General features: G+C 38.1%; 1 protein-coding gene across 1 annotated transcript in view; it reads left to right on the top strand.

The window, feature by feature from the left end:
• The window catches only part of CNTN5 (contactin 5), a 256,290-nt gene that overhangs the window by 218,694 nt on the left and 11,723 nt on the right, over nt 1-25,873 (top strand). Inside the window, exons 16-19 of the mRNA XM_053456515.1 lie at nt 3,002-3,151; nt 11,334-11,404; nt 12,098-12,332; nt 19,270-19,379. Of these exons, the coding sequence (XP_053312490.1) occupies nt 3,002-3,151; nt 11,334-11,404; nt 12,098-12,332; nt 19,270-19,379 (566 nt within the window). The remainder of the gene's footprint in view (nt 1-3,001; nt 3,152-11,333; nt 11,405-12,097; nt 12,333-19,269; nt 19,380-25,873) is intronic.

The following is a 25,873-nucleotide window of genomic DNA, read 5'->3' as shown; positions in this document are numbered from 1 at the left end:
GTGGTAACCATCTGCCATCAGGTAGGCGCAAACATATTTTTGCATTTTGACCATTGGACGATCCGACATTGGATTAAGAGTCATGGGATTAAGTCGTGGTCTAAGGAAGAAAGTTTTTTGTATAAAAAAAAAAAAGTGGCTACTTATATAAAAATATAACCAAAAAAAGATACTTTACAATTATAATACGCTACAACATCTTTTAAATCAGTTAATTGGCATAAAATCACTTCGTTGTGGCTTTTTTGATTCAAATTATTAGAATTTAAATAGCTTGTCGACAATTAAATAACATGGATGCTCAGAATGTTAGTTTAGAAAGTAAAATCCCATTTAGCCCATGAATTCACGTACCACAAGGTAAAACGCAAACACTAAAAATTCTGTTCTTTTTCCATACTGTCATCTTATGGTTAACGTAATGAGAATAAATTGCTCAGGTAAGACTCGGTGCAAATACCCAGAGGAGACCTAATTGCATATGCTCCATACCGTATCTCGCGTCCAGATAAAATTATCCCCTGCCTTTTGAAAGGATATAATAGCAAACTGCTAACAAGTATCCCCTGCAGGGATTTCAAGGGATGTAGCCGGTTCTGCTATATCTAGAAATGCCCTCGGCAGGCACTGGGAAATCTTTAGCGTAACACCCAACAATTATTCTCTATTTTAGGACTAATGAGAAATGGTTGGATTTCATACATAGATTGTAAAGAACATGATATGTATATCAATTTTCATACAAATGTGGATCTAACTTAATCCTGGGTATTATACATATGTACATTTTATACCCCAAAGTATGTATGTAGTTTTTATTATAGAAATATGTCCATAAATAATATATTTTACGTAGCACGCTTATGTAGACGTATATATATAGGACGTAAAATGTATAAAACTAGACCCTTCACTTGAGGAAAAACTCACATTTTTTATTACTGACATCAGATTAAAAATAGATTTTCAAACATTCTATGTTTCCCTTTTTTAGTAGTTCTACTTTTTATATAATATATTCAGGCAGCTGCAAACTTGCTATTTGTATGTATACAAATAGTCTGCTAGACAAACCCCCTATTTTTGTTAAATAGTAGAAAAGCTCAGTCTCAATCACTTTCCCTGACTAGTGAAAGTCTATGGAGGAACAGTCTTCTTTGGCATTTTGCCATAAAGAATCAGCTCAGTGTGGTGATTGAGCAGGAAAGGTCACCCAAGGTCACATGACTGACAACAATGGCCGCCTCCATGTCTGCAGCTAAAGGAAGTTTTTTTTTTTTAATAAAATAAGACAAAACCAGGTTTTTGTCAATTCTGGCCTACATTACTGTAAACAGCGCTGGGTTTTTTACCCAAGGAGATTATTTTTCAATAGGACGTGTCCTTTAAAGACAGAAAACAGAAAAAAACAAAGTAAATTAATCAAAAACACAGAAAAATATATATTTGTCTTTTAGTTCAACAACAGTTAGAAAGGCGATTTAAAACACACAATAAAGTAAGAAGTGTTGCAAAGGATAAAAAAAAAAAAAACCCCGTAACTTTTGTTTGTACGTTTTGAAAGACTTATTTCAGTTTTAATGTATGTTTTGGGAAGGTAAGCAAATCATGATCCACATTTCTCTAAGGGGATTGTTATACTCACTGCACAATGTTCACTGTGAAGGGTAAAAGTTCTTGGTCTCTAGGATGCTTTTATAGCCACTCGAAGCAGTAAATTGCTTATGTATCAACACATTTTAAAATTGGATCACAAGACCAAACGCCTACAGCGTATTGAGCTCTTAAAGAAAAGAAATAAAAATGAAGTCCAAGAGACCTAGAAAGACTTTTATAAATAACAAAACAGAAAAAAAAATAACTGTTGTTTTCTCACCTTTATTGCTCCGTGTAATATAATCCGTCTGAAATGTAATAACATTTTGTATAAAACCCGGCTGTATTAAAACTACATCATAAGCCGTGATTGTAAACCTTTGACCGGCTCTATTTTATGCCTGAGTTATTCCATTTTTTTGCAGTTAGACAAGGGTACATGTTTTCAAAATGGGTATATTATAAGGTGAATTAAATAAAACTTTTTTTAGGGCTCTAACATTAAACTATCTAATGTTAACTTTTTCTAGCTATCAAGTGCCACAATGCTGTGTTTAAGACATTGTGCATACAAATTGCAAACAATGAAGTTTTGCAGAGGCATATCTAAGTGCTGAATTGCCCCAAGTAGGTGACTGGCATAGCTTGGAACACATGGGCCAGTGTTAAATCTCTGTCCAGGGTGTGGAGTGGTACGATCGTGTCCTCTCACCACCAAGATCCATAATATGGAGATGCCAGCTCCGGACTGTGTGACCTTCATCTGCCCATTCATGATCGTTCCCTCTCACTACCAACAATGGAGTTCCTGGAGCCATCTCTGACTACCTTGGGGCCCAGGTCATTCTGTCACATATCTCCCCTTTTAAAAAGAAGACTGAACTGGGGCCAGACCTCAACCGGGTCTGCATCCAGTTCAGTTGGAGACCACAGCTCCGTCGCTCCTAGAGTTGTGGATGCAGGGGGCTGTCCCACTAACCAGTACTGGGGTGCATTTAGAGACTGGGGAGTTTGGGTCCCAGGCGAGGACAACAGTCCCACTCGCCAGGGCAGGGAGACAGGGTCCATAATCTGTGGGTAGCAGGCGTGCTTTCAGTCCTCTCCAGGGGGTCCCAGTGATGGACAGTTCCGTCACACACTCCATCACAGTGACCTTCATCAGCCCATTCATGATCGCCCCCTCTCACTACCAAGATCCATAATATGGAGATGCCAGCTCCGGACTGTGTGACCTTCATCAGCCCATTCACCCTGAGATTGGAGTAAATATCTTGAGGCTCTGGGGCAAATTCTGAGAGTTCCCGTGTGTAACTGACTGTAGATAGAGGCCATTATTAGAGTGCTCTGAATATGCTTAATTCTGGCAGCTGCTATTGATGCGTTGTCTTTTTTCTGTTTCTAACAGTCCCTGAAACAATCAGTGGGGATATGGAGTCTGCGATGGCGGTCTATCTGAATCCATGGGTGGAATACGAGTTTCGAGTGGTTGCCACTAACAGCATTGGGACCGGGGATCCAAGCCTCCCATCCCGTGTCATTAGAACCAGTGAAGCAGGTAATGTATCTCCTTTCTCTAGAGGCATCTGAATGTATAATCTGCTGTCAATTCTTATACTCAGCCATTATGAAATTGCAATATTATATGATCTCCGCTGCATTTAAATTGAATATTTTTATAGCTTAGCTTTTAGAATTCCACTTTCTTTACCAACTTTCGAGACTTGTGAGCCGATTTCTACTAAATTATTTTAAGTATTTTAGCTAAAGTGTCCAAAAGCAAACTTTTGTGGACTACTACATTATACATTAGCACGGTTCATGCTTACATTTCCTTCCCTGTAAGCTCAGAATGTTTGTTGGGTATAACAGTGTTCTACAGCCCTAAAAATCACAATGCTGTGTATAGAAACACAATAGAATATAAAATATAAGGGGAATAGTATAAATAACTAAGTTATTTAAATAGTTAAATAAATAGTCATCACATTAAAGGTTTTCGGCTCTGTCCTGTCCTTATACAACTTGAAGCAAAATGAAATGCTGAGTGCTGTGTCTGCCGGTAGTTGGAGCCATGTCAATGGTGTGATCTCCAGTGACTGGACTAGGCCTAGACTGGCAGGTCCATGGGGATGTAGGCCCTCGGGTAATCTCAGTGTTGGGTAGTCAGGCTCCCCTATGCACTACTGCTCAAAGGACCGCTAGGAATCTCCTCACTCATGTAACCGTCCACAATTCATGGCCAGCTCAGGTCGTCTTGTAAGAGAAACCTTGCAAGGCTGGTCTTGTGTTAAAAATACTTCTTAAACGTTCGTAGGTTCTTTGAATTGCAAATCTAGCTCACAAATCAGCTACAATGAATTAATAAACCCACACAATGAACCAAATACACATGGTACTTGTATTAATAAATAAATATTAATAAATATGGTGGTGTATTGTTATCGGTCCGAAGAACCCATATTGTGAAGCTACTTACAGAACGATGTCATCCAACTTTTCAGGTTAGATTCACAGCTACGAGTAACCTCAGCCGGCCATAGATTCATTCTTGTGTTAGTGAGATTTATTAGATTTGTCCTAATCTGAAATATATTGGCACAATGCCTATTGTCTATTTATCCTGCAAGAAGAGGGGGAAACCTTTATTTTGTTCAATGAAGCTTTAGGATTGTTTGTAACCCCTTGAAACTCTATCCTGATCCACAAAATAACAATAAGAAAATGAAAAAAAAAACACACACTGCACAGGTGTTTTACAATAAATCTATCTAACCCAGCAATCTTTTGTGGAATCTTAATTCCCGTACCAAAATCAATATATAATTTATTTTCTGCTTTTCTTCTTCGAAATAATCAGCAAATGTAGTTTTAAGGCGATTCTGAATTATCGTTTATCTGGGCCGACGTGACTCTAAAAATAGCAGAACCTCTCCCAGTTAGGAATTAGGGAAGCGCAGACTCAGCATCTTTGGTGTAGGTACGAGTCGCCATCACAAAGGAAGCGTGGATCGTGAAAGACGGGGACGAGGGAAAATACAATATGCCGAGAGGTGTAAGGTCAGTGTCATTGTCAAGGCAGACACAAAGCTGCCGTTCGCTGTTTTCTTTATCTGTACAGCACTTTGTATTGTTACAGTAGCGGCTGGAAGGAAAAAAAGAGGATTGAAAAAAAATCGGATATGTGGATAAGCTATTGTAAAAACAAATAATAAAAAAATGAAATGTTTTGGAATATCCTGAAACGAAAGAACCGGGAGGGCAATTCTGTAGCTCGGCTTTAAAAATCAGACGCTGAACAATGATGAGGGGTTTAACTCAATGCTATTAAAAATAGTCCTATTTTAACCATGTAGGTGCCAATGAGCAGGGCTGCTTCTTCCTTAGTGATCAGTGACCATGTTATAGCAATCCTGCAGGATATAATTGGAATACGTCCAGCATTTAAATACCCCACAGCACTATATAATGCATGTTTGATGCCACATGCTGCACAACTCCACCAATAATACATGGGCAGCATCACCATGTCATATACCCGCATTACGTAACCAATCCTGTGATCTCTCCAGGTTTGACTCGGAGTCTCCTGGTGAATGCTGCTTTCCTGGGTCTCCAGACTGCCTTCAACAGGCTGAGAGTTGCTAAGCCACGCCCAGTCTCCGCTCACGCTCCCTCCTACCCAAAACTGTCTGGGGCTAGCCCCACCTACATGCCCAGATAGCCCTGCCCCCACACGCAGCTAGTCCCACCCACATGTCTTGCTATCCTCACCACTTACAAAGCCACCCCCTACTCCAGTTATGTACTCTTCTTGCATTTCACAGTACTGGTAATCTCTTGACAAAATCTGGATTGTTGGTAGCTATGAAGTTGGCTTGGGTTGATTGTTAGAGTACGACACAGACAGCTAAATATTCTATCTGTGACCCGCCATAAACACCTTCCTTGTGCCGCGGGGCAAATGAATGTGCATTTTCAGGCACGCATGTGCAAGGAAAATAACCCATTAACATATATTCAGTGTATTGTAGGTTATGAGAATGGATATAAATTCATCCGTTTTATCTTGGTTAAAGTCTTGGTTCAGTCCATAAAAAGCTTATTTTGTGGTCAGTAAGTGTGGACGCTGCATGTCTCTCTGCTTGGATCCCAGCAGCCTACAGTCACAGGAACAGAGATACTCTGCGCATGCAGGATCCATGTGTGTACAAGGCACTGTGTATGCATGTGTGTGTATGTATTTATGTGGGTATTTCTCTGTTTGAATTCATGTAGTTGTGCCCCTGTGGCTGTCCCCATACTTTGTCTACCGTCTATATATACATTATATGGGTAACCAGGGCCCCACCGGTTCTCAATCTGCTCCTGGCTTATGTCCTTTCCTCATTGGTTTATTGAGTCTAGCCTGGTATATACTTCTTAGATGGGGGTAAAGTGGTATGTTTTGTACACCTCTTTGTATTTTAGCACAGGCATCAGTCTGGCTTCTTTTCTGTATCCGTATAAATTCCGTGTAATCTTACCTGACTACATTACATTTTATTTACAGATCAGGATCATTCATCTGTGAATTTCATGTATTTATAAATTCACGACGGCTTCTTAGCTTTATTATAGCATTATTGGCATTATTAAATCCTATCTTCCATCAGAAGATGTCACTCCGCAGCGCCCCGGTGGGTGCATTGAAAGGCTGCCAGTGGGTGGGCTGTGAAAAGCTTTAAAATGTGAACAATTCAAATAACGTATGCACAGGGAACATAACATACGTTCTTTCACGTGTCTCTTAACGCCGTCTGTATGTTTACTGTATGTTATTTATTGTCTCTTTCAATTATTTTGGAAGGGTAGGGAAATTCGATTGTAAAAATGCCCCCTGCACCACGGAACATCACTAAAACAATTTTTATAATTTGTTTTTATGGATTAGATATATTATTATTATTTAGTGATTTATATAGCGCCATCATATTCTGTTGATACAAATATATATATATATATTAGTATTTTTTTTTTTTTTCTGCTTGGCTTCTTTGCCGTTAGGAAGTAACTTACTAGCAATACAAAAAAAAACTAAACAAAATGTAAAATTGGGATTCGTTTTAGAGGCGTTCTGTGGCGCAGGAGCATTTATGCAGGCGGTAATTGTTTTATTGTAATAGAATCGAGGCCCCAGAATGAATGAATTACTTTGGAGGAAAGAAGAGAAGAGGGGAGATGCGATAGAAACATTTAAAGACTTTATTTAACAAAGTACGGGAGGGAGTTTTTTTTTTCTTTTTTGTTAAGACAATAGAATTTATCAATCCGCCCGTCCACTCGGAACAGGCACGTGGAATACTTTAATGCAGGTGAGCGGAGTTAAGCGATGGAATTTCCAAGGGCTTCACATCCGCTGGTTATAAAATATTAATGCATTTTGTTAAATCAATTCAGTGTGTTTCTTTCATCAGAAAAGACTTGTGTTTTATTCGGTACCGTGATAGTACAGATGTCAGTGACAATACTTTATATAAATACGCACATTGAACTTGGGATTCCGATATCCGCCATAAATAACATTTTTATATACCGAAAGAAGGATACATTTATTTTTATTATTTTTTTTAAGGTCAATATCTTAAGCGAAAGCGCGAGCTTCTAAATAATAATACAGGCGCCACTTGGAGATAGAATCGCATAGGGTTTAGGATTATACAGAATTCAGAAAGCTCTCGGAGGCGTGCGTCTCGCGGCAGATAAACGGAGATATATTTTCTGTGCGAAGCGAGGACGTGTCAGCAGTTCTTGGGTCTTTCATTCAATGTGCGTTTGATGGAAAATCTTTACACGGCTTTAAATAGAATCGGAATAACGTTCCATCCGCATCACCTTATGTGGTTCCACCACTTTGAACGTTTTTTTTTTCTTCTCAATGTTTTATTTCCTGCTCCCCAGGCAAACGGCCAAAGTTGGTATTCCAACTCGGTAAATAAACCTTGTTGTCAGCATCGTATAATCGTCACGTTTAAAAAAAAAAATAAAAAAAAAAGAAGTTGGCAAGTTCTGTTGTTTTTTTATCCGAGAATTTTAAGCGTGACTTTGACTGAACTCTGGGGCACAAATGCTTCTGACTTCATTCCGTTCTTCTTAATTAAAATGATAGTTGGTTTAAAAAAAAAGGTAAATATGAACTAAATAGTAAAATATGAGACAATTACAATTTCTAATAAGAATGTGGCTTTTGAATCTAGTGACACCAAAATTTAATTCAGTTTTAGAGAACTAAACTAAACGATTGTCTCGATATAGGTCCTGAGAACGATAGGTTTTAGAAATGTTATTAGAGTATTTTTTTATTAAAATGTAATAATTCATTTAATAACAATCACAGTGATTTGTATTTTGGCTGGGTGCTGCCCAAGGTCTGACCCAGGGCAAAGCTCCAGCCACCCCTTACTTTTGCCTCCACGACTACCGTCTACCATGCTGAGCGCCGGGATATGATGTCATATCCTGGCAGGATGCATGTGAGCCGTGGAGTAAGGTCACTATGGAGGCTGCGCAGGTTAGTCGTAGTACTCCATAGTACGTTAAACTCCAAGATAAAAACGCTGATTTGTTTCTGTTAAAATGGGTCACGGATTCTTTTAATATAAAGTAGAATTCTTCATGTTCCATTTAATCCAAAGTAGGAAAAAAAAAACCCCACAAAATGCTGTTTTGACCACTTCATCAGGAAAAGTTATTAGAAGCTGCAATTCATCAATTCAGTGGCAGCCGCACTACAGCTTGAGTTATCTCCGCATGCACAAGAAGCAGCTGGGATTTTATTGAATCATACTCGTGTCAATATTTCTTTTTCCTTGAGTAATCTCTGTCTTTAGTTTTGCGTAAACACTGGATTTGAAATTCAAATGTTTAGAAAAAAAAACTAAAAATGCCTAAATCCAATTATCAGTGTTTTAAAATTAAAGTAGCCATAGTCTTTTCTTTCTTTTTTTAAGCCCGAATGGTTTAGTAAGTAAGCTTATAAGGGATAAAGGGCTAAATGTCACCCTTTTTTTCTTTTAGTTCTGACAGTTTATGAAAGCAAAAACCCAACAAAAAGTTGGCTGTTTAGTTCTCTGTAAGAGGAGAAGAAGCAACTGGGTCAGAGATGGATTTCCACATCCCTTAAAAACATTTTGCATGCACAGGTTTATTTCTGAGTAATATATATATATATATACAAAGGCTTTCTTCTCTTGAAAAGTTAAAACCTCAGGTTATAAATGGTCTCAACAATATAACATTTCATTAATATTAATCACGGGCAATTAATTCCCCGAAAGCTGCAATCCCAAGTTAAATTTGGTGGAAACTCAATCCATGACAACTCATAGCGTCTTCGCGATGGCCAGAGAAAGGTGAATTAAACAATCACCCCGGTTCATGGCACCGGCAGTCCCCCTTCTACATTACTCTTGTGTTTAGCTTTGCTACAGATGATTTGTGAGAGGATCTTAGAGGGGTTTATTCACTAAAGACAGAGTTGCCAAGTGAAGACTACAGGAGAATGGTGGGTTTTTGAACGTTCTCACCTATTTATTATAAATGGCCAACTTTATCAAGTTTCTCCAGCAAGGAGGGCTGAGCTGTCCCCTCGTAATGCATGATTCAATGGGTGAGAAGTCTTTAAAGAAATCTTACTGATTTGACTACACTTTATACCGGATCAGCCAAGCTCTTACTGCTTCCTTGGCTTTTCACGATGTATAGTAAACTCAAAGAGCTGAAACTCTCCTTTTAACTCTTTCTTTAGTGAATACGTGTTGCATTTTATTTATTTTTTCGATCAGGCTGTCTTTTAACGTGCCATCAGAAAAATGTTGAAAATGATGAAATCCTGATGTGTGTGCTTGCTTTTAACTTGGCTGTATTTGAGAGATGGTGTTCATGATCTTTGCCCTACTATTTACTTTACTTTCGGAAAACGGCGCCTCCTTTGTTAGACAACTTTCTTTCCGTGGTTATTTGTGAACGTTTTGGGTCCTAAAAACTCAAATCGCCGCTTTTCCCGTGAAAGTGAAAGACTTCAATGGCAAGCGCGTTTAATAGTCGCTTTCGATGGGTTCTGGTGGTGATCTCTGATGCATTAGAAACAAGAGAGCATTTCCCATTGTCTCCTCACTCTCCGATTCCCTCGCTTTATTGTGAAGAGTCCTTTAGATAAAGAACATTTTTTTGGGCCATTGTTTGATGGAGGCACCAGGTTTTGTTGTGTAGCACACCAGTCGGATGACAAAGTGATTGCATTGCTACGCTTCAATAGCGGCAAATCTCTTTCAGCACTCTTACATAACGGGCGGCGTAAGTTGCCAAGGCCGGTGTCCTTATATTATAATAAGCTTTAAAATGTTACATTTTTTTTCCCTACTTCTATATAATACATTTACTTTGTGCGGCAAGTTTCTTCCGATATTCGAAACATTTTCCTTTGATTTCATTTACATTACGATTTTATTTTCGTTCGCCATCTGTGCATGTGCTACAAACTGTCAGGCCAAGACTATATCGAGTGAAATGTTATGTCATTCTGGCTTGTCATTAAAGCACGACCGTCTTCTTTATGTGCCTCATTACAAACAATTAATATGGAGAAGACCTTGAGTATACTAATTACGTGTCAATATGAAAGTTTGATGACTGCGGGAATATAGTGATAAATTCTGCCCGTCGTTATTGTCTGCGCGGAATGCTGGAAAGTGGAAGTTTTTAGCGAGTTGTCGAAGGCCTGGGTTATAAAACACTCCGCTAAAAATACTGTTTTGTTCTTCTATTAGCAAACTGACATTCTCAGAATAATTGTTGTTTTTATGACTCTCGGCTCAATTCTCTAAAGGGATAGTTGGCGGGAGAGTTGTGGTTTTAACGCCATTAACTTTACGTTCCAATATGAATAGCTGACCCCAGTGAGCTTCTGCTGCAGGAAGAGCTTGGCTGGCCCTGTGTAATGTATAGTTAAATCAGTGAGATTTCTTCAGTGTCCTCATCCACTGAACTATACATCATACAGGGCCCTTCTCATAATGACCTTCATAATGAATATTTAATGAGGTTAAAACCAGATGCCTTCTGCAAACGCGTATTCCTTTAGGACCCCAATGACCTCAGATGACTTATATGTTTACTAAATGCATCTTCAACGGGATTCTATGAACTCAGAATGAACAAGGGAAAGGTGGAAGTCTATTGTGTGATCAGTCTTGGAGATAGAGGAACATGGTAGAATATAAGCGGTAGAGAAGATACAATGTATGCATGGAATGGGAGCATATAAAGTATGCATATTGTGCATTATGATGGGTTATCTAGTTTTTATTTCCATTGTGTATGACGTATGTATGTTTATAGTAACGGTTGTTCTGTTAAAGATGAGCTTAAGCCCTGGATCTAGCAACTGCTCATGGAAGCTGTTGGTGGTTTGGATCTTCTTCTTGGTTGGGACTTTGACATCATCAAAACCCAACAGGTCATCGGCTGTTTAGTTTTCTGTAAAAAAAGAAATGGAAACAAATGGATCAGAAATGGATTTCCAAAAACATAAAGGAAAAGCGTTAATGGGGGGGAGGGGATAGTGAAAAAAGTTTGTAATGTAATGTAATATTCCCAGTGTGTTTATCTGTTATCCATTAGATGTTGCCACATTGTACTTATACATATTAAAAATAAGCAATATGAATTATGACTTGATTTATGGTTTTTTTGTTTCCTAGTTCCTAAAACCCCTCCAGCCAATGTAAGCGGAGGAAGCGGGAGACGCCATGAGCTTGTGATAACATGGGAGGTGAGTGATCGCTGTCACCGTAACATTACTGTAGTAATAGATTAAGCAACGCTGTACCGAATTGAAGATAACGCAAAGGTTGCGTCATGATATTGTGAATGTCTATTGTTTTCTCCCATAAAGAGAAACTATGTACGTAAACTTCTCAAGGAGCTTATTCTCGGAATTCTCTGGGTTTGCCCCAGAGGCACAATGCAGGGCATTTGAATGCCTGACCTGGGAGGGCAGCCTTTTAATCTCTGGGTGGTGGGGGTTGTTTTTGGATTCTGCTCCAATGATATCCATGCCATGTTCCTGTCTCTTTCCCTAACTGCACCTACCTTGCCTACTTCCAGGTATACCTCTGGGGAACGCCTGTAAAGTTAGCTATGCTTATACTGAACAACCATTTAAGCTTTAAATAATTCATTATATATAGTATTTATTCATCATATATAGTACTAGAACAAACATTCTAATGTGGGTAACCTTTTGTAACTTTTGTTGAATGCAAAGAATGCTTGCCTTTAAAAAGCTTCTTAACCTGTATAGTCGACTAAAATATGTTTTAAAGCATATAGCAAAGAAAGAAAGAAAAAAAGATGTATATTTTTTTATATACTCTTATAAGCTGGGCTTTTTTTTTTAAAAAAAAAAATCCTATACCCTATGATACCCGATGTATGACTAAACTGTGATGTTTCCTTTGCTCAGCCCGTCTCAGAAGAGTTTCAGAACGGAGAAGGGTTCGGATACATTGTGGCTTTTAGACCCAACGACACAAGGGGTTGGAAAGAAAAAATGGTGACCTCTTCAGATGCCTCAAAGTTTATCTACCGTGATGAAAGTACCCCTCCTCTCACTCCTTTTGAAGTTAAAGTTGGCGTATACAACAATAAGGGAGATGGCCCGTTCAGCGATGTTGTTTTTATCTATTCTGCAGAAGGGGGTAAGTTTAAGTTTTAAAAAAAAAAAACTAATAGGAACCTGTAACTACCATTGTGTCTGAACCCCAAATAAATGATATACACTTTAAGCATTGCCATTTATTTTCTAAACACGATAAACAAGGTTTTTATATACAGTAAGAGTAAATAGAAGACGCTGATCAAAAAAGGTCTTCATAGAATCATAAAGTAGAACCTGCTTTAAAAGTGATTTTCTCCTATTTAAATAACTGGCCATTTTGTGAGCATTTATTTTTTAAAACTTTTATTAAGTAGCTAAAACCACACGTGTGCTTCTACTTTCACATTTGAAAGATTTGGATGTCATTCCTTGGAACAGAGTCCAGACTCCACGGTACTAGAGACTGAAGTCTCTATGATATTGTGGTACATCCTCGGGTTTTATGTATTGTCATCAGCCACCACATATTTATATATATATATATATAGTTTTATCTTTTAGCAATAAATAGTATTTTTTATGAGTTACAAATACAATTTATTAAGTCCTCATTAACTGGGTTTGTTGATATCCTCAGGTTCAGCCAAACTCCCTGGTTTCTCTGGCTTTATACCTCTGCTAAAGAAAATCAAAATGTGCCCCTTTTCTAATCTGGCAGATTTAGACCATTTTAGCATCTGTCATATTATCATCGGTTTTGCAAATGTACCTGTCAATTCAGCAGTGATGGTTAAAAAAGGCTTAATTTATCAAACAGCTTGAGGTTTTCATCGGCCATCCCCATGCTGTTAAATTGACATGATAAATGTAACTTATAATGAGTCCGGAAGAATGCAGATAAAGCAAGCATGTGGCATGATCACGTACACGGCGATGGAAAAATGAGGGTCTTAAAACGTACTCTTCCATGACATATAAAGAAATCCTAACCTACATAAATGTGCTTATGAATAGCATGTTTTTATATATCCACAGCTTTATACTAAAGGAAAATATAGAATTTATTCTAAATAAAGACTTCCTTAGATGTGGGAAGTCAAAACTGGAGCGATTATAGATACAACTATCTATTACTGAAGCTAAAGCTAAAAATTGTTCTAGTTTCCTCTTATATATCGGATATAGTGACGTCGGCTTTTGCTGACAACCTGACCACCTGTGCATCAGTAACTTTCTCCTGATCCAAAATAGTGCATAATAATAGACATAATAGTTCCTGCTGCGTTTAAAAATACAGGCTTTCAGGATATACTTTAGTACGAAGGAAAGAACAGAGATAAGGGGGAAAAGTGGTGCCATCCGAAGAGGAACCCGGCTTCTGGAAGAACTTTCTCTCCTGAGGAGAGGTGAACTGCAGCAAAGGGGTCATTTGACCTGTCACATACATATATGTAATTAGCATAATTAACTTAATATAATGATAGATTTCTTGGTGGGGGTAAGAGTCCATTATAGGTTTCCAGTGGCCTCTTTGTGGTGGTAGAACCTTGTCAGAAGATAGGAAAGAAGACCAGTTTAGCAGTCTGGGAAAAAAGTCTGTCCAACACTTATACATTGATGGATTGAGGGAAATGTTAGGTCATGGCATGTATTGATGTAATCATCATGACACAACAGAGTCGCGATGGACAGCTGGGCTTGTAGAGATCGTGACAGTCCAGGTTTGGGATTGAGTCTTCTCCTGGGTAGAGGCAGTCCTTAATGGGGTATGATGCTGCCCTCACACCATGGGACAAGCAGTGAAAACATCAGTTCATAGTAATGTTTCTCTGATAGAATGAATTACAATATGTATCGTGTACAGACAAGGTCGTCTTAGTTTATAAATAAATTATGTGGCCATTATTATCCTTATTTAGTGTCTGAGTTGCCATGTCTATGAATGCGTCGACTTAGTATGTCCTTAAGGCAGAAGAAGAGGTTCCACTAGTCGAGGGCGGGAGTGGACCAGACTAACAATACGCAAAACTACGGTTATATCTAAAAAATAAATAAATAAATAAATAAAAAAAATTCACATTATCGCCTGCTTTACATTATAGAAATCAGAGATGGATCATAAATCACCTAGTGACCTATTTTATTTCGCCTTTCTTACTATGAATATAAGACATTATTACAGCTCCGTTAAAATAATAAAAGATCGCTCACAACTGCCACGTTCCTTGTTTTAACGAATTATCTTTGTGTGGTCTGTAAGAGAAATGTTACGTTCGCTACATCCCTAGTAACTGCCAGTCCGAAGAAGAAAAAAGGGAAACAATCAATTTAAGTAGATAGGCCTTTAAAAAATGAATGAATACAAAGGCAAATTCCCAGCCTGAGATGGCCCTGCTTGTTAGAATGACCCTGATACGTTAATAACGGATCTATAACGAAGCAGGCTGTGTCCCGGCTTCTCTGTAATAACAGAGCTTGATATACTGTACTTCTTTCCTCGTACAGAATTAGCATACGGCAAAAACACCGGAACGCTCATAAATCATTCCAGCTTTGCTCTATTTTGCCTCCTCCTTTATACCTGCAGTGAGGGAAATGCAGAACATCTCTTCGACTTCTGCCCCTGGAATTCTTACGTTTATTAAACATAAACCTGCGTATTGGATTTTTTTTTACTTTTTTTTTTTTTTTTTTAAATGCGAACTATAACGGCGATCTAACATTTAAATGCCATCGTCGTAATTATTTTAAGTGGTACATGGTAGGAAAAAGTCACGTCCTGTTATGTTTATATTCTCCACTTCTTGGAAAATAAGCACATTTTAGTAAGTTTTGAAGCATACATTTACATTGTAAAGCTCTTTCCATTTTATTGCTCTTCAAAGATGATCCGTGTACGTGCGTGGGAACCATTTGTAACGATATCACTAGTAATTGGAGAAAAATATCTATAAAATTTAAACAAAAATGGAACAAAATAAAAAATAAATGTCAGCATTAAGGGGATTTAAACACACATGGGATTGGCTTAGACCAAGGACTGATTAAGGTCTTGGTCTTTAAAGCATGGCGGACTAGATGGGCCCAATGGTTCTTATCTTCCGTCACAGTATATATTTGTAATACAGGTTCCCAGGTTCCTTCCTCTGAGCTATAGTCTGAACGGTAATTATTATTATTATTTATTGTTTTATATAGCGCCATCAAATTCCGTAGCGCTGTACAATGGGTAGACAGGACATAACGAGTAGTATGTAACATAACAAATTGACTTACAGAGACAACAGATGAGGAGGGCCCTGCTCAAACGAGTAATCAATGCCCGACATCTGTGGTGCATCATGGGATTTGTAGTTCTACAACAGCCGGACAGCGCACTGCTTGCTCCCCAAGTGCCGTATTCTGCTCTTATTAGCGTAGTTCAGATATGAGGCAGTTGCAGCGTTCCACCTGTCTCCTCGTCCCACAATCCTCCGGTGCTGAAGAGAGTATTATCAGTCACTTTTACTCGATAACAAATGACATAAGCACTTTGACTGCCAATGTGAAACATGCTCTGGAAAATCAATGTACATTTTCTCCATTCAACATCTTTAGTCAAATTGCCAGGGTTTGATGTATGCGCCTTGAATGCCTCTGACAACGCGCTATCATTCTGTATTGCTTGCAAGACCGCGATAAGCGTGGAATAATAAAAAGAGAGGAGCGAGAGAAAAAGAAAACCACATGAATAAGAAATGTATCCGGATATATATTATGTCGTTACCTGAAGGATAATGAGAAAATTCAACTGAAGGATGCATGTATTGGAAAGTAGAGTCGGTCGTATGGTTACCAACTTGTTAGAGCCAACGATTGCCTAATTGTATCACACGTAATTAGCACTGACGGGTCTCTATATTATTATTTATTGTTTTATATAGCGCCCTCATATTCCACAGCGCTGTACAATGGGTAAACACAAAATAACAATCTGACTCACAGAATCCGGTGAGGAGCGCCCTGCTCCAACGAGCGATTAATATTGGAATTTTATTGTCGTTGTGACCCAAGGGTTCTACATAATGAATGTAATAAAAATCAAATTCTGTTTATCATCTTAAAGGATCTGATTAACTATTTTGTCATCTTATTTCACGAACCCGTCCACGTATGCTGGTAACTTGTACACAGTTTTGGGGGGCTTTAGGTTTGTTTTGCCATGGCCTCGAATAAATAGGTCCTTGAAAATGTCTATCGTAAATAATATGATAATTCCTTTACTAAGCAGGTGCACCTGATGCTATTTGTGTTCAGAAAAATGACGTATTTGGTTTTTTTTATAGATTGATTTCACAGAAGATCTTCTTTTTTTGGTGCTTTCAAAATAATTCCAAAAGGCTTTTTAGCGTTTAAAAAAATACAAAGGATAGGTTCTCTGTAGGAGTACAAAAATATCTCTTAAAATGAAAGAAAGTAATGCAGAGGAAGTAGACGTCCAGATTCACAGAGCTTAATGTCTCACATGAGAGGAAAGGGGGATATTTGAAACAAGAGGAAAATGTGAATAGTGATCAGTCATCAAACTGGATCAATTAGGGGAAACGGTTAGAAAAAAGTTTTGTTTTGGGGTTGAAAAGGTCTACCATACAACACAATTGTAGGCTCCTCTAGACAGAGAAAAAAGAGACGAAAGGAAAAGAAGAAAGGAAGAACCAGGCTAACAGGAAGAAAGTGTTTTGATACGAGGGTAATAAAGTATAACAGATGTATATAATTATGTAATTCTATGGACAGGTAGCCTTCTAGTTGTCGCAGCCATTGCCTGTGATTGACAGAAGATCCCGAGATAAGTCCCTCGACAGCGGGCAAACTTTCAGATAACTTTCTGATTTAGGATGATGTATGTCAGGATCAGGATCGAAATGTTAATCTGGATTCAGTGGGTAGCCAGTGACCTATCTGACGCCAGCAACATTATTCTTCCAGTCAAACGCTCTTTAGAAATGGTCTCTGAAACATAGAATTTACCCGTAATATTAGCCGTGAGATAGCGGCTCTCCACGACACTCACAGAATGAGCAGAACAATGACAGATTCTAAATATTTGATGCACTCGTAGACAATCAGAATGTGTCGAGATTGTTCATATTTCTGGGAGTACGACGATTTCAGGCTCGATACAGACGTGCTACAGTGTATTTTTCTAAAAGATAGAAGATTAAATAACTTACATTTTTTGTTTTTGTTTTATAGAAAGGCATATTGATTTTAACATTATTTATTTTTTATAGAAAGGAACATGTTTTATCTGATATCTCTATTGTTCTATAGAGTGGGCAATAGGTATATGCATTTTTTTATTATTATTTTGTTATTTGTATTTATTTTGTTTGATTTGTTGAGAATATTTTGGGGTGGGGGAGGCAATAGTCAAATGCCTATAGGTCCTTGCAATATATTATTATGTAATAAGAAAAGATTACCCTAAAGACGTTGACCCGATGATGTCAACCTACATTTTTTGGAGCCATCAGCTATTTTTCTTGTGTGAGCTGTTACCTGGGTAGTTTACAGTCCCCAGCACAATAAAAAAAGAACAGGTTTGTTTAATCTATTAATTTGGGGAAAATGCCTGGATAACAAAGAAAATGGTAGCATCGCTTTCATGTACACTACAGGTGTGGGTAGTTCTGATGCATATATATATTTATTTATATATATATATATAATCAGTGTATTTTATGGCTAGCATGCCAGCTGTTGGCTGAGTTTGATGTGAGTTGTGGACCAAGAACCACTCTGGTACTATCGATTACATTTGGTTAAGATGACACCAGATGACACCATGAATGTTTTCTTCAAGCTCTGATCTGTTGCGTTTTTACATGACAGCTCATTTTGGTGGTCGCTATAGGCCAGGGGCTTCCAACCTGCAGCCCTCCAGCTGCTGCAGGACTACATCTCCCATCCTCCTCAGCCAGCCCCTTAGCTGAAAGAGCATTATGGGAGATGTAGTCCTGCAGCAGCTGGAGGGCCGCAGGTTGGACGCCCCTGCTATAGGGTAAAATTAAAGGGTATAAAGGAGTAAATGTAACCATCGGTATATGAAATCCACTGCGTTAAATCTTTATTATATTGGATCTTTACCTGACATCTTCATCTCAAAATGATCCTCTATCCCTAAAGATGTGAATAACTATTATCTATTCAGTGCGGCGCCGTACAATTGGTAAACATAGCATAACAGGTAGTATATAACATAACAATTTGGACTGAACAGAAACTAAAGGTGATGGGGGCCATGTTTAAATGAGCTTAAAACTTTAACAAAACATTAAACGGATAGTTTGAAGTCCCGGACAGCCCCAGTAAAGAAGAATGGTTATTAAAGTACTATGTAAGTGCTTTTATATTCCTTCTTTAAGAAATGGGGTTACCTGAATTAGAAGCTGCAGCTCTGCAGCTGCTCTCCTTTTCCGTGGTCCGCAGATGCCGGTCACTGATTGGCTGATTGATGGTGTGTCCCTTTAACAGGCACCTAATGAAAAACAATAAACAACCTACATTTATTTTTATTAAAAAAAATATAAAAATATAATATTCATAATATAATGTTATTTTTATTTAAAAGGCTAATTTTATAATAATTATATGAGAACAAGGGGAAAAAAAAACATGATTACTATGCATATAAATAAATGAAAGAATTGGGATTTACGATAAATCCTTTAATTACACACACACGTGTTCTTCTGCTTTATTCCCCCCTCGGCACTTTTAAGATACATGTGCTGTTGGGTTGTGATAAAGTGACAGTAAACAAAATATGTTCGGAGACAGATAACATTATTTACTGGCCCGTAGTATCCGGTCTCAGTAATGTGTTTGTAAAAATGATGTATAAGGAATGATACGGTCAGGTATATCCGCTCTGATCCAGACATTAAGATGGATTTGAATGAAGCGGATCTGTAACCCAATGGCGGGTTAAGCTGCGGTGGTGCGATGGATTTGATTTTGTGTAACGATGGTTTAATATTTCATTCTTTCTGCAGAACCCAGCACCGCACCTGCGGATGTCAAAGCAGCTGGTCTCTCTGCCTCCGAGATCCTGGTATCATGGAAGCCTTTTAAAGAGAACCTAGGAAAGTCTCTGCGATTTGAGGTATGAATAAAACACGTCGCAGGGTTTTCTTCCTTTTGTCAATTCAATCAATTCAATTTAAAGTTATTATGTGTCATAACATGCAGGTTTGTAACTTCTAAAATGTTGGAACTGGTCAAAGGAATTATTACTATGTATATGCTTCTGGTATAAAATCACTCCGTGCAATTAGGGTGACCACATCGGCCATGTTTTCCAGGACACGTATAATTTATACACATTGCTGGCCAGCCCAGATACAATTCTGCCCTGTTATACATCCTCCATACTACAACAGGGCAGCACTTTATCTGGGCTGATCAGCAATATACGAAAATGATATGTTTCTGGGAAACCATGGCTGATGTGGTTACCCTATCTACAATAATAAACGTCATGATAAAAAGGCAGAAAAAAAAAGGTTTACCACATGGGTTCTGATGGTCAGCATCGAGAGAGGGCCACCAAGCACTATATTGTCCTGTCCAAAATAAATGTACAGAATAACAATGTATAGAAAACGTGTAAATAGTACATGGAAAGGCTGTAGCCATCCTGGTTGCTACATGGGATCTATGAAATGTCTCGAGCTCTCTTTAAATCAGAGAAGCCCACGGGGCAATTGTCCCCCCGCCAGCCGTCACCTTCTCAGCATTAACTCTGCTCTGTGAACAAATCATTAAAAAGTGCAGACTTAGCCAGAAAGCAGCACAAAACCACCACACATTTATTCAGAGATAATATATGAGTATATTTTAAGACCCTTTATAAAATACATTAAGTATACGTTTTCACTTGCACAAATTACCCACGTCTCCCAAAAAAACACCTCAAACGCGCTTGTTGATCCAGTTTAGCACCCAGTAGATGTTTGGTAACTTTTTTCCCCTTTTTAATAGTTAAAGAGTCTACAGTGAAACCATTTCTGTCTGAAATCAGTCCAAGAAAACAGAGTTTTATTTTGTTTAATCATTTGATTGTCATTTCGTTAAATGTCATACTTTACCGTTTAATCAGCAAATAACTTGTTTTCCCAGGTGTGTGAGACTAAAAGCTGATTGCATTCTAAAAAGGTTAAGGAACCTGTCGTTGAGATCTGTTTGGAGTCATTTCTAAAATGCTCACATTAAGGGAAAACATTCACATCTTCTGATTTTATTCCGTATAATAAATACACACGTTATCAATATATTATATATATATTATATATATATATAGTACATAAAGTACATATAAGAATGTACTTTGTGATGCAAAAAAAGAATGAAACCTTTCCGGCATTGTGATGCTGCCCCTTGGCCATGTCAAAAGTCTGGTGGGCCGTGTGTGGCTTCAGCTATTTTGAGGTCTTCTTCATTTTATGTTGAATGTTAGATGTCCATATTAGTTAAACTCCCTGACTTAAAGTGAAGCTAGCCAACCTTGTTGAAGGATTGATGTCTCCAAATGATGGACCCTCTAGTCTTTGACAGAAACCAGACCCTAGATACATAGAATTTGACGGCAGGTCAGACCCAATCAGTCCATCGAGTCTGCCCATTGTTCCTGATGTAAGACTCAGGTCTTCATGCCGTCTTAGATTCCGGATAGCTTTATGCCTATCCCATACATGTTCAAGTTCCTTTACTGTGTCAGGAGACGCAGGACTGTGGCTAATAGATATCACCAAAACTTTGGTCCCTTAAGATATTGGGGGGAAAAAAGCTATTTTTGGGTAAAAATATAGAATGCATTGTATGATTACATTTCATAATCTGCACATATTATATAACGTTTGGTATAGCTGATCAAAGTTCTTCCAAGCATGTAGAGGGGTTCTACATTCTAGGGGCTGCCCTCATAAAATATCTAGTGGTTGTGATGTGCCAAGATGGGTACGATTGTACGCATTCTGTCACAGTGGCCAACCCAGCCTGCGATTGGGGAGCAGGTATGGAAGGGTTAAATTCAACCAGACTTCCGGCTAACTGGTCGTTCTGCCTAGAGGACACAGAGAGACTATGTCTATTCCAAAAGGGTTCATCCTTGTATCCCAGAAACGCTATCCAACACCACGTTTAAAATCTTTAATGTGCCTAAGGAGGCTTCGGTAAACTCCTTAACTATACTTTAGTAATAGAAAAACTCAATTTAGCAAGAGAGGTATTAAAATAACTGTTCCAAGTAAAAATGGTAATGCGTCCCCAGAAGCTATGAGTTCCATTTAGAGTACAAAGACAGAGCTGATTAAATTTTATGTTTATGAGTAAAAATAGTCACAGCGCTCATATATAAAAAAAGTTTGCATAAAGGACAAGATAAACGAAAACAAGTGCAGAGCACAGAAAAAGTCTTTGTGCCTCGTCTCGGGTGTGAGCGTTGGACCTGGTTCTGGGCATTATTACCTGGTAAAGCTATCATCCTTGGACTTGGGCAGTTGATATCGCAATGGGGTCTAGTGATATTATCACAGAACTCTATGGTAGGATCTGCAACATGCTTAGTTAACCCGTAGTGTGCCATAGACTAGGTTAACCCATGCTTCTGTCCAACACATAACTTATCTGGCAGTCTAATGCTCTGTTACTGTAGCTTACAGTTGTGAGAGTCCTACATTGCCTCACCCATGACTGGTGGTCATCCTAGATACTGATGTCCTAAGCATCTATCCTCCATGCTACTAGATATAGGGAATTCCCTTTTACCGTAAACTGTAACTATAAAGAAACTGACATCCTAAGTGATCTTAAGCTGGAGACATGATAAATATTTAGACCTGCGTCTTTTGTTTATCCCAATTAGTACTTTTACCGCTGGGGAACTTCTCTTCGGAATGTTAACATGCAAATTCCCTCAATGGAAAGAATAACTAACCATCAGATCTTCCTCGAACGTTCTGGGTTTCTGTAATTAGGATCTACCGACAGCAGCTGACACACAAAGACAGCAAAGGCATCTCCTCCAAGTATTCTACAGCGCAACAATATCACAACACGGCTGTCATGGGCTTAGAACTACAGTACAATAAATGTCACAAAGTGTGTGCGTTATTCCAAGCTGAGCCAATTATCGAGGTCAGGAACGTGCGTTTGATCTCTTATAAACTATACCTCCCAAAGGGATCATAGTCAATAGCCCAACTTAATGGTATGTGGAGCCATGCAATTAAACTTCCTTACACCGCCCGTGGAGAGACGGTTATTAATGTCATGCTATAATTATAGGTAACTATAGGAGGTGCCACGTTGCAGAAAAACGCTACGGAGTGTATTGATATAACTATCATTTTTTGGACTGCAACACTGCTTCTATTTATGCTTCATTAATGAATTATGTACTCTAATTGTCTCAGACTCTAGGGGGTTAATTGGTTCACAGCTAGGCATTGGACCATCTAAAGATGCGGTCCCATTGATTAAACAAAACTTGTACCGCACTGATATGAAGGGAGGGGGTATTCACTAAGCATGACAGACCAGGCGTCTAGATTCTATGAGATGTTGCCATTGGGAATATTTTCGTCCTACTCAAGTTATTTATTTTTGAATATTAAAAAATATTTTATGATCTCCACAAAAATACGAATAGATGTAATTATTTAGCATTAATGGGGATTATTCCTCCTTTACTCCTGGCAGGTAAATCAGTCTGGATATACCATTTGGAGATGTAAGACACAAACACCTATATAGCATCATAGATAGATAGATATAGATAGAATAGATGGGTGAAATAGTTCATTCTGTTTACAAAAATGTAGTTTGCAAATCCTGATTTTAGCTTCATTAGAGCCAAGAATACACATGAGGTTGGATCCCATTGTGTGCTGCTGCAAATGTGAGAACATTGTGAACGGTATAAACAAAAAAAATTCTGTATGCGGAAATATTTACTATTAGCCTGATTTTATTTAAAATATTTGTTATATCTGTTTCCTTGAGAATTTTTAACCATTTCTCAGGGGGTCTTAGATTCTGAGGATCCCCATTGGTGCCTTTCTCACTTGCAATCACATACATTTAAATGTATAAACATATTAGGGACCACTTTAACACACGCACACACACACACACACACATATATATATATATATATATATATATTCCCTCTCTCGCTATCCATCTCTCTCTTTATAAATTTGTTATATGTATTGATTTATATAGCAGTATCATCTTCGTATATATATCATCTGCATATGTGTATTTATGTACGTAAATAATATCTTAGCGCTCTACATTAGTAGTTGGGGATGGGGCGACCCTGATCACAGGGCCACGACCCTACCTAAAGGACAGTCTGCTCCAACCTAGAATTCCCAATAATGCTTGTTTAAAATTATTTTTAAAATGGGAATAAGTACCTGCATTGCTCATTTGACTGCTTTAATATGGTTCTTGGTGATCAGAGGAGACTAGAAAGTGAAATCGCTAACATGAATTTGTAACTTATCTGCAACGGACGTGCACCTCTGATTAACATGAGCTTCTTACATTTAATTTAATTCAGGATTTTCTTTAATTTTAGGCTTTAGGTAGTACAATATACTCTGTGCCTTCGATATATATTATGCCAAACAGCACAAAGTATTTTGACTTTATTGATTAAATTGCATTCATGGCAACTGACAAAAAAAAAAAAAAGAAATCCAATTTCAGCCATCAGTTAAAATAAAGAAAATACCAGATACCGCGAAGCATCAAAAAGGCAACGGCATTCATTAGCATATAAAACAGAATTCAGATGTGTTTCTACTTGAGAAAACTTTCTCGGCGTGGTTGATTTCATTAGACGTTTTACTGTGTTCTATAATGCATACTGACTTGTTTTATGGAAATAGATTGACTTGGTTAAGCTGCGTTATTATACAGCCATGTTTTCTTATAACCCCGCCATTTATTTAAATCTTCTCCCCGTGTGAACCTTGTAAATTATTACGTTCGAAACTGTTTAAGAAATCCTTGTACCGTGTATGAGTTTAACCTCCTCTGCTGCCTGACGACTTCATCAGTGTTTTAGTTTATTTGTTCTGGGGGGGAAATATCAACCGGACCCTCTGTTAATACTCTGAACCTTGGGGTTTTATGCATATTTTTGGCGGCTATGCTTAAATGATTATTCTGGGGCAAAGTTTATAAAGTGGTGTTACGGCTGGGCCAATCTATTGGTTGCTATGGTGATAAGATCACTTTTGTGCTATGCCCCCTTGCATATTTTAAGCTTCCTCTTGTCTTACGCACCTATAAGGATAGAAGAGAGTTTTGATGTCTCTAAAGCTTATGTTAACATTGAAACTCGCAGCTTTTTCCACTGCAACGGCAACAAGGCCTTTAAGCCTATGAGGATCCACTCCTTTTATCTGATAACTAGAATCCAGATATGACTGTGGCATTTTGTAGCATGATTTTTTTTTTATGCCCGGGGTATGGACTTTCAAATGAATAATCTAATTAACCCCTTAATGACAAAGCCCATACATGTACGGGCTCAAAATGCATTGTTTTCAATGGGTTTTGGGACCGCCCATTGTCCTTAAGGGGTTAATGTTGTTTTTGGTATTAAAAAGTGTTCAGCGATGTAAGCGATAGGCTGTGGCTGCACATAAACAGCGCGAGGTTCACAGTTACACTGAAAAAGCATCTATTTCAACAATATCTCTAATACTGAGACGCTTGATTTCAAGATGGTTGACTCGCTGTTGGACAAATTGCTTCTGCTCCCACTTGTTCTATCCCCGAAGTGTGTAATTATTGTACGGAACTGGGAGATTTTCTGTAAAAACCTTTGGAAAATAATCAGGATGCCTTATTCTTTCAACCATGGGAAATTATTGGACACCAATAGTAATTTCATAAGAGACACCAGAGGGGTCTTTGTGAAAGCCCCTACGCAAGTATTCCAGATCAATAACGTTGTATTTAGCTGTTATCCAGTTAAGCGTTATGGCACCAAATCAGAGGAACCCTGCCTCTAACCAATTTATAACTACTTCCCAGAACCCGAGCCCTAATCTCTTACTTCTAGCAGCAGACAGGTAATGGGCGACTCTAGAATTTCACTATATGTGATCATCCTCGAAGCGCATCTCTATATCCAACATCACATCATCGCCATTGTTGCTAGGATTCTAATAGTGGAGAATAGCAGCGTAATTCATTTGAAAGGCTTACTTTCTCTTTTTAGAAAATTACTGATTATTTATGGATTTGCTGCCGTTGACATTTCAACTGACAGCTAAAGCTGACACCTTCGGATCGGGCCATCATGTCGTTTTTAAAAATATATATTTTTCTTTCCGTATTTATCCTTTTCTTGTTATATTGTCATGCTTCATGCTCATCTTACTGTTGTAGAACTAGAAACATGAGAAGAGGGCATGTGTAGCCATTTACAGATTACGGCAAAAGATAACTCTGCTAATTATGAGAAAATCCCCCAAACCTGACAAAAAAGTTAAAACTTTAATAAACTGATAAAACAATAAAATACCGTATTTGCTCGATTATAAGACGAGGTTTTTTCCAGAGCAAATGCTCTGA

The sequence above is a fragment of the Spea bombifrons genome, chromosome 2, assembly GCF_027358695.1.
Source record: "Spea bombifrons isolate aSpeBom1 chromosome 2, aSpeBom1.2.pri, whole genome shotgun sequence".
NCBI lineage: Eukaryota > Metazoa > Chordata > Amphibia > Anura > Pelobatidae > Spea > Spea bombifrons.
The sequence above is the reverse complement of the archived record's forward strand: the minus strand, read 5'-3'. Positions and strand labels throughout refer to the sequence as shown.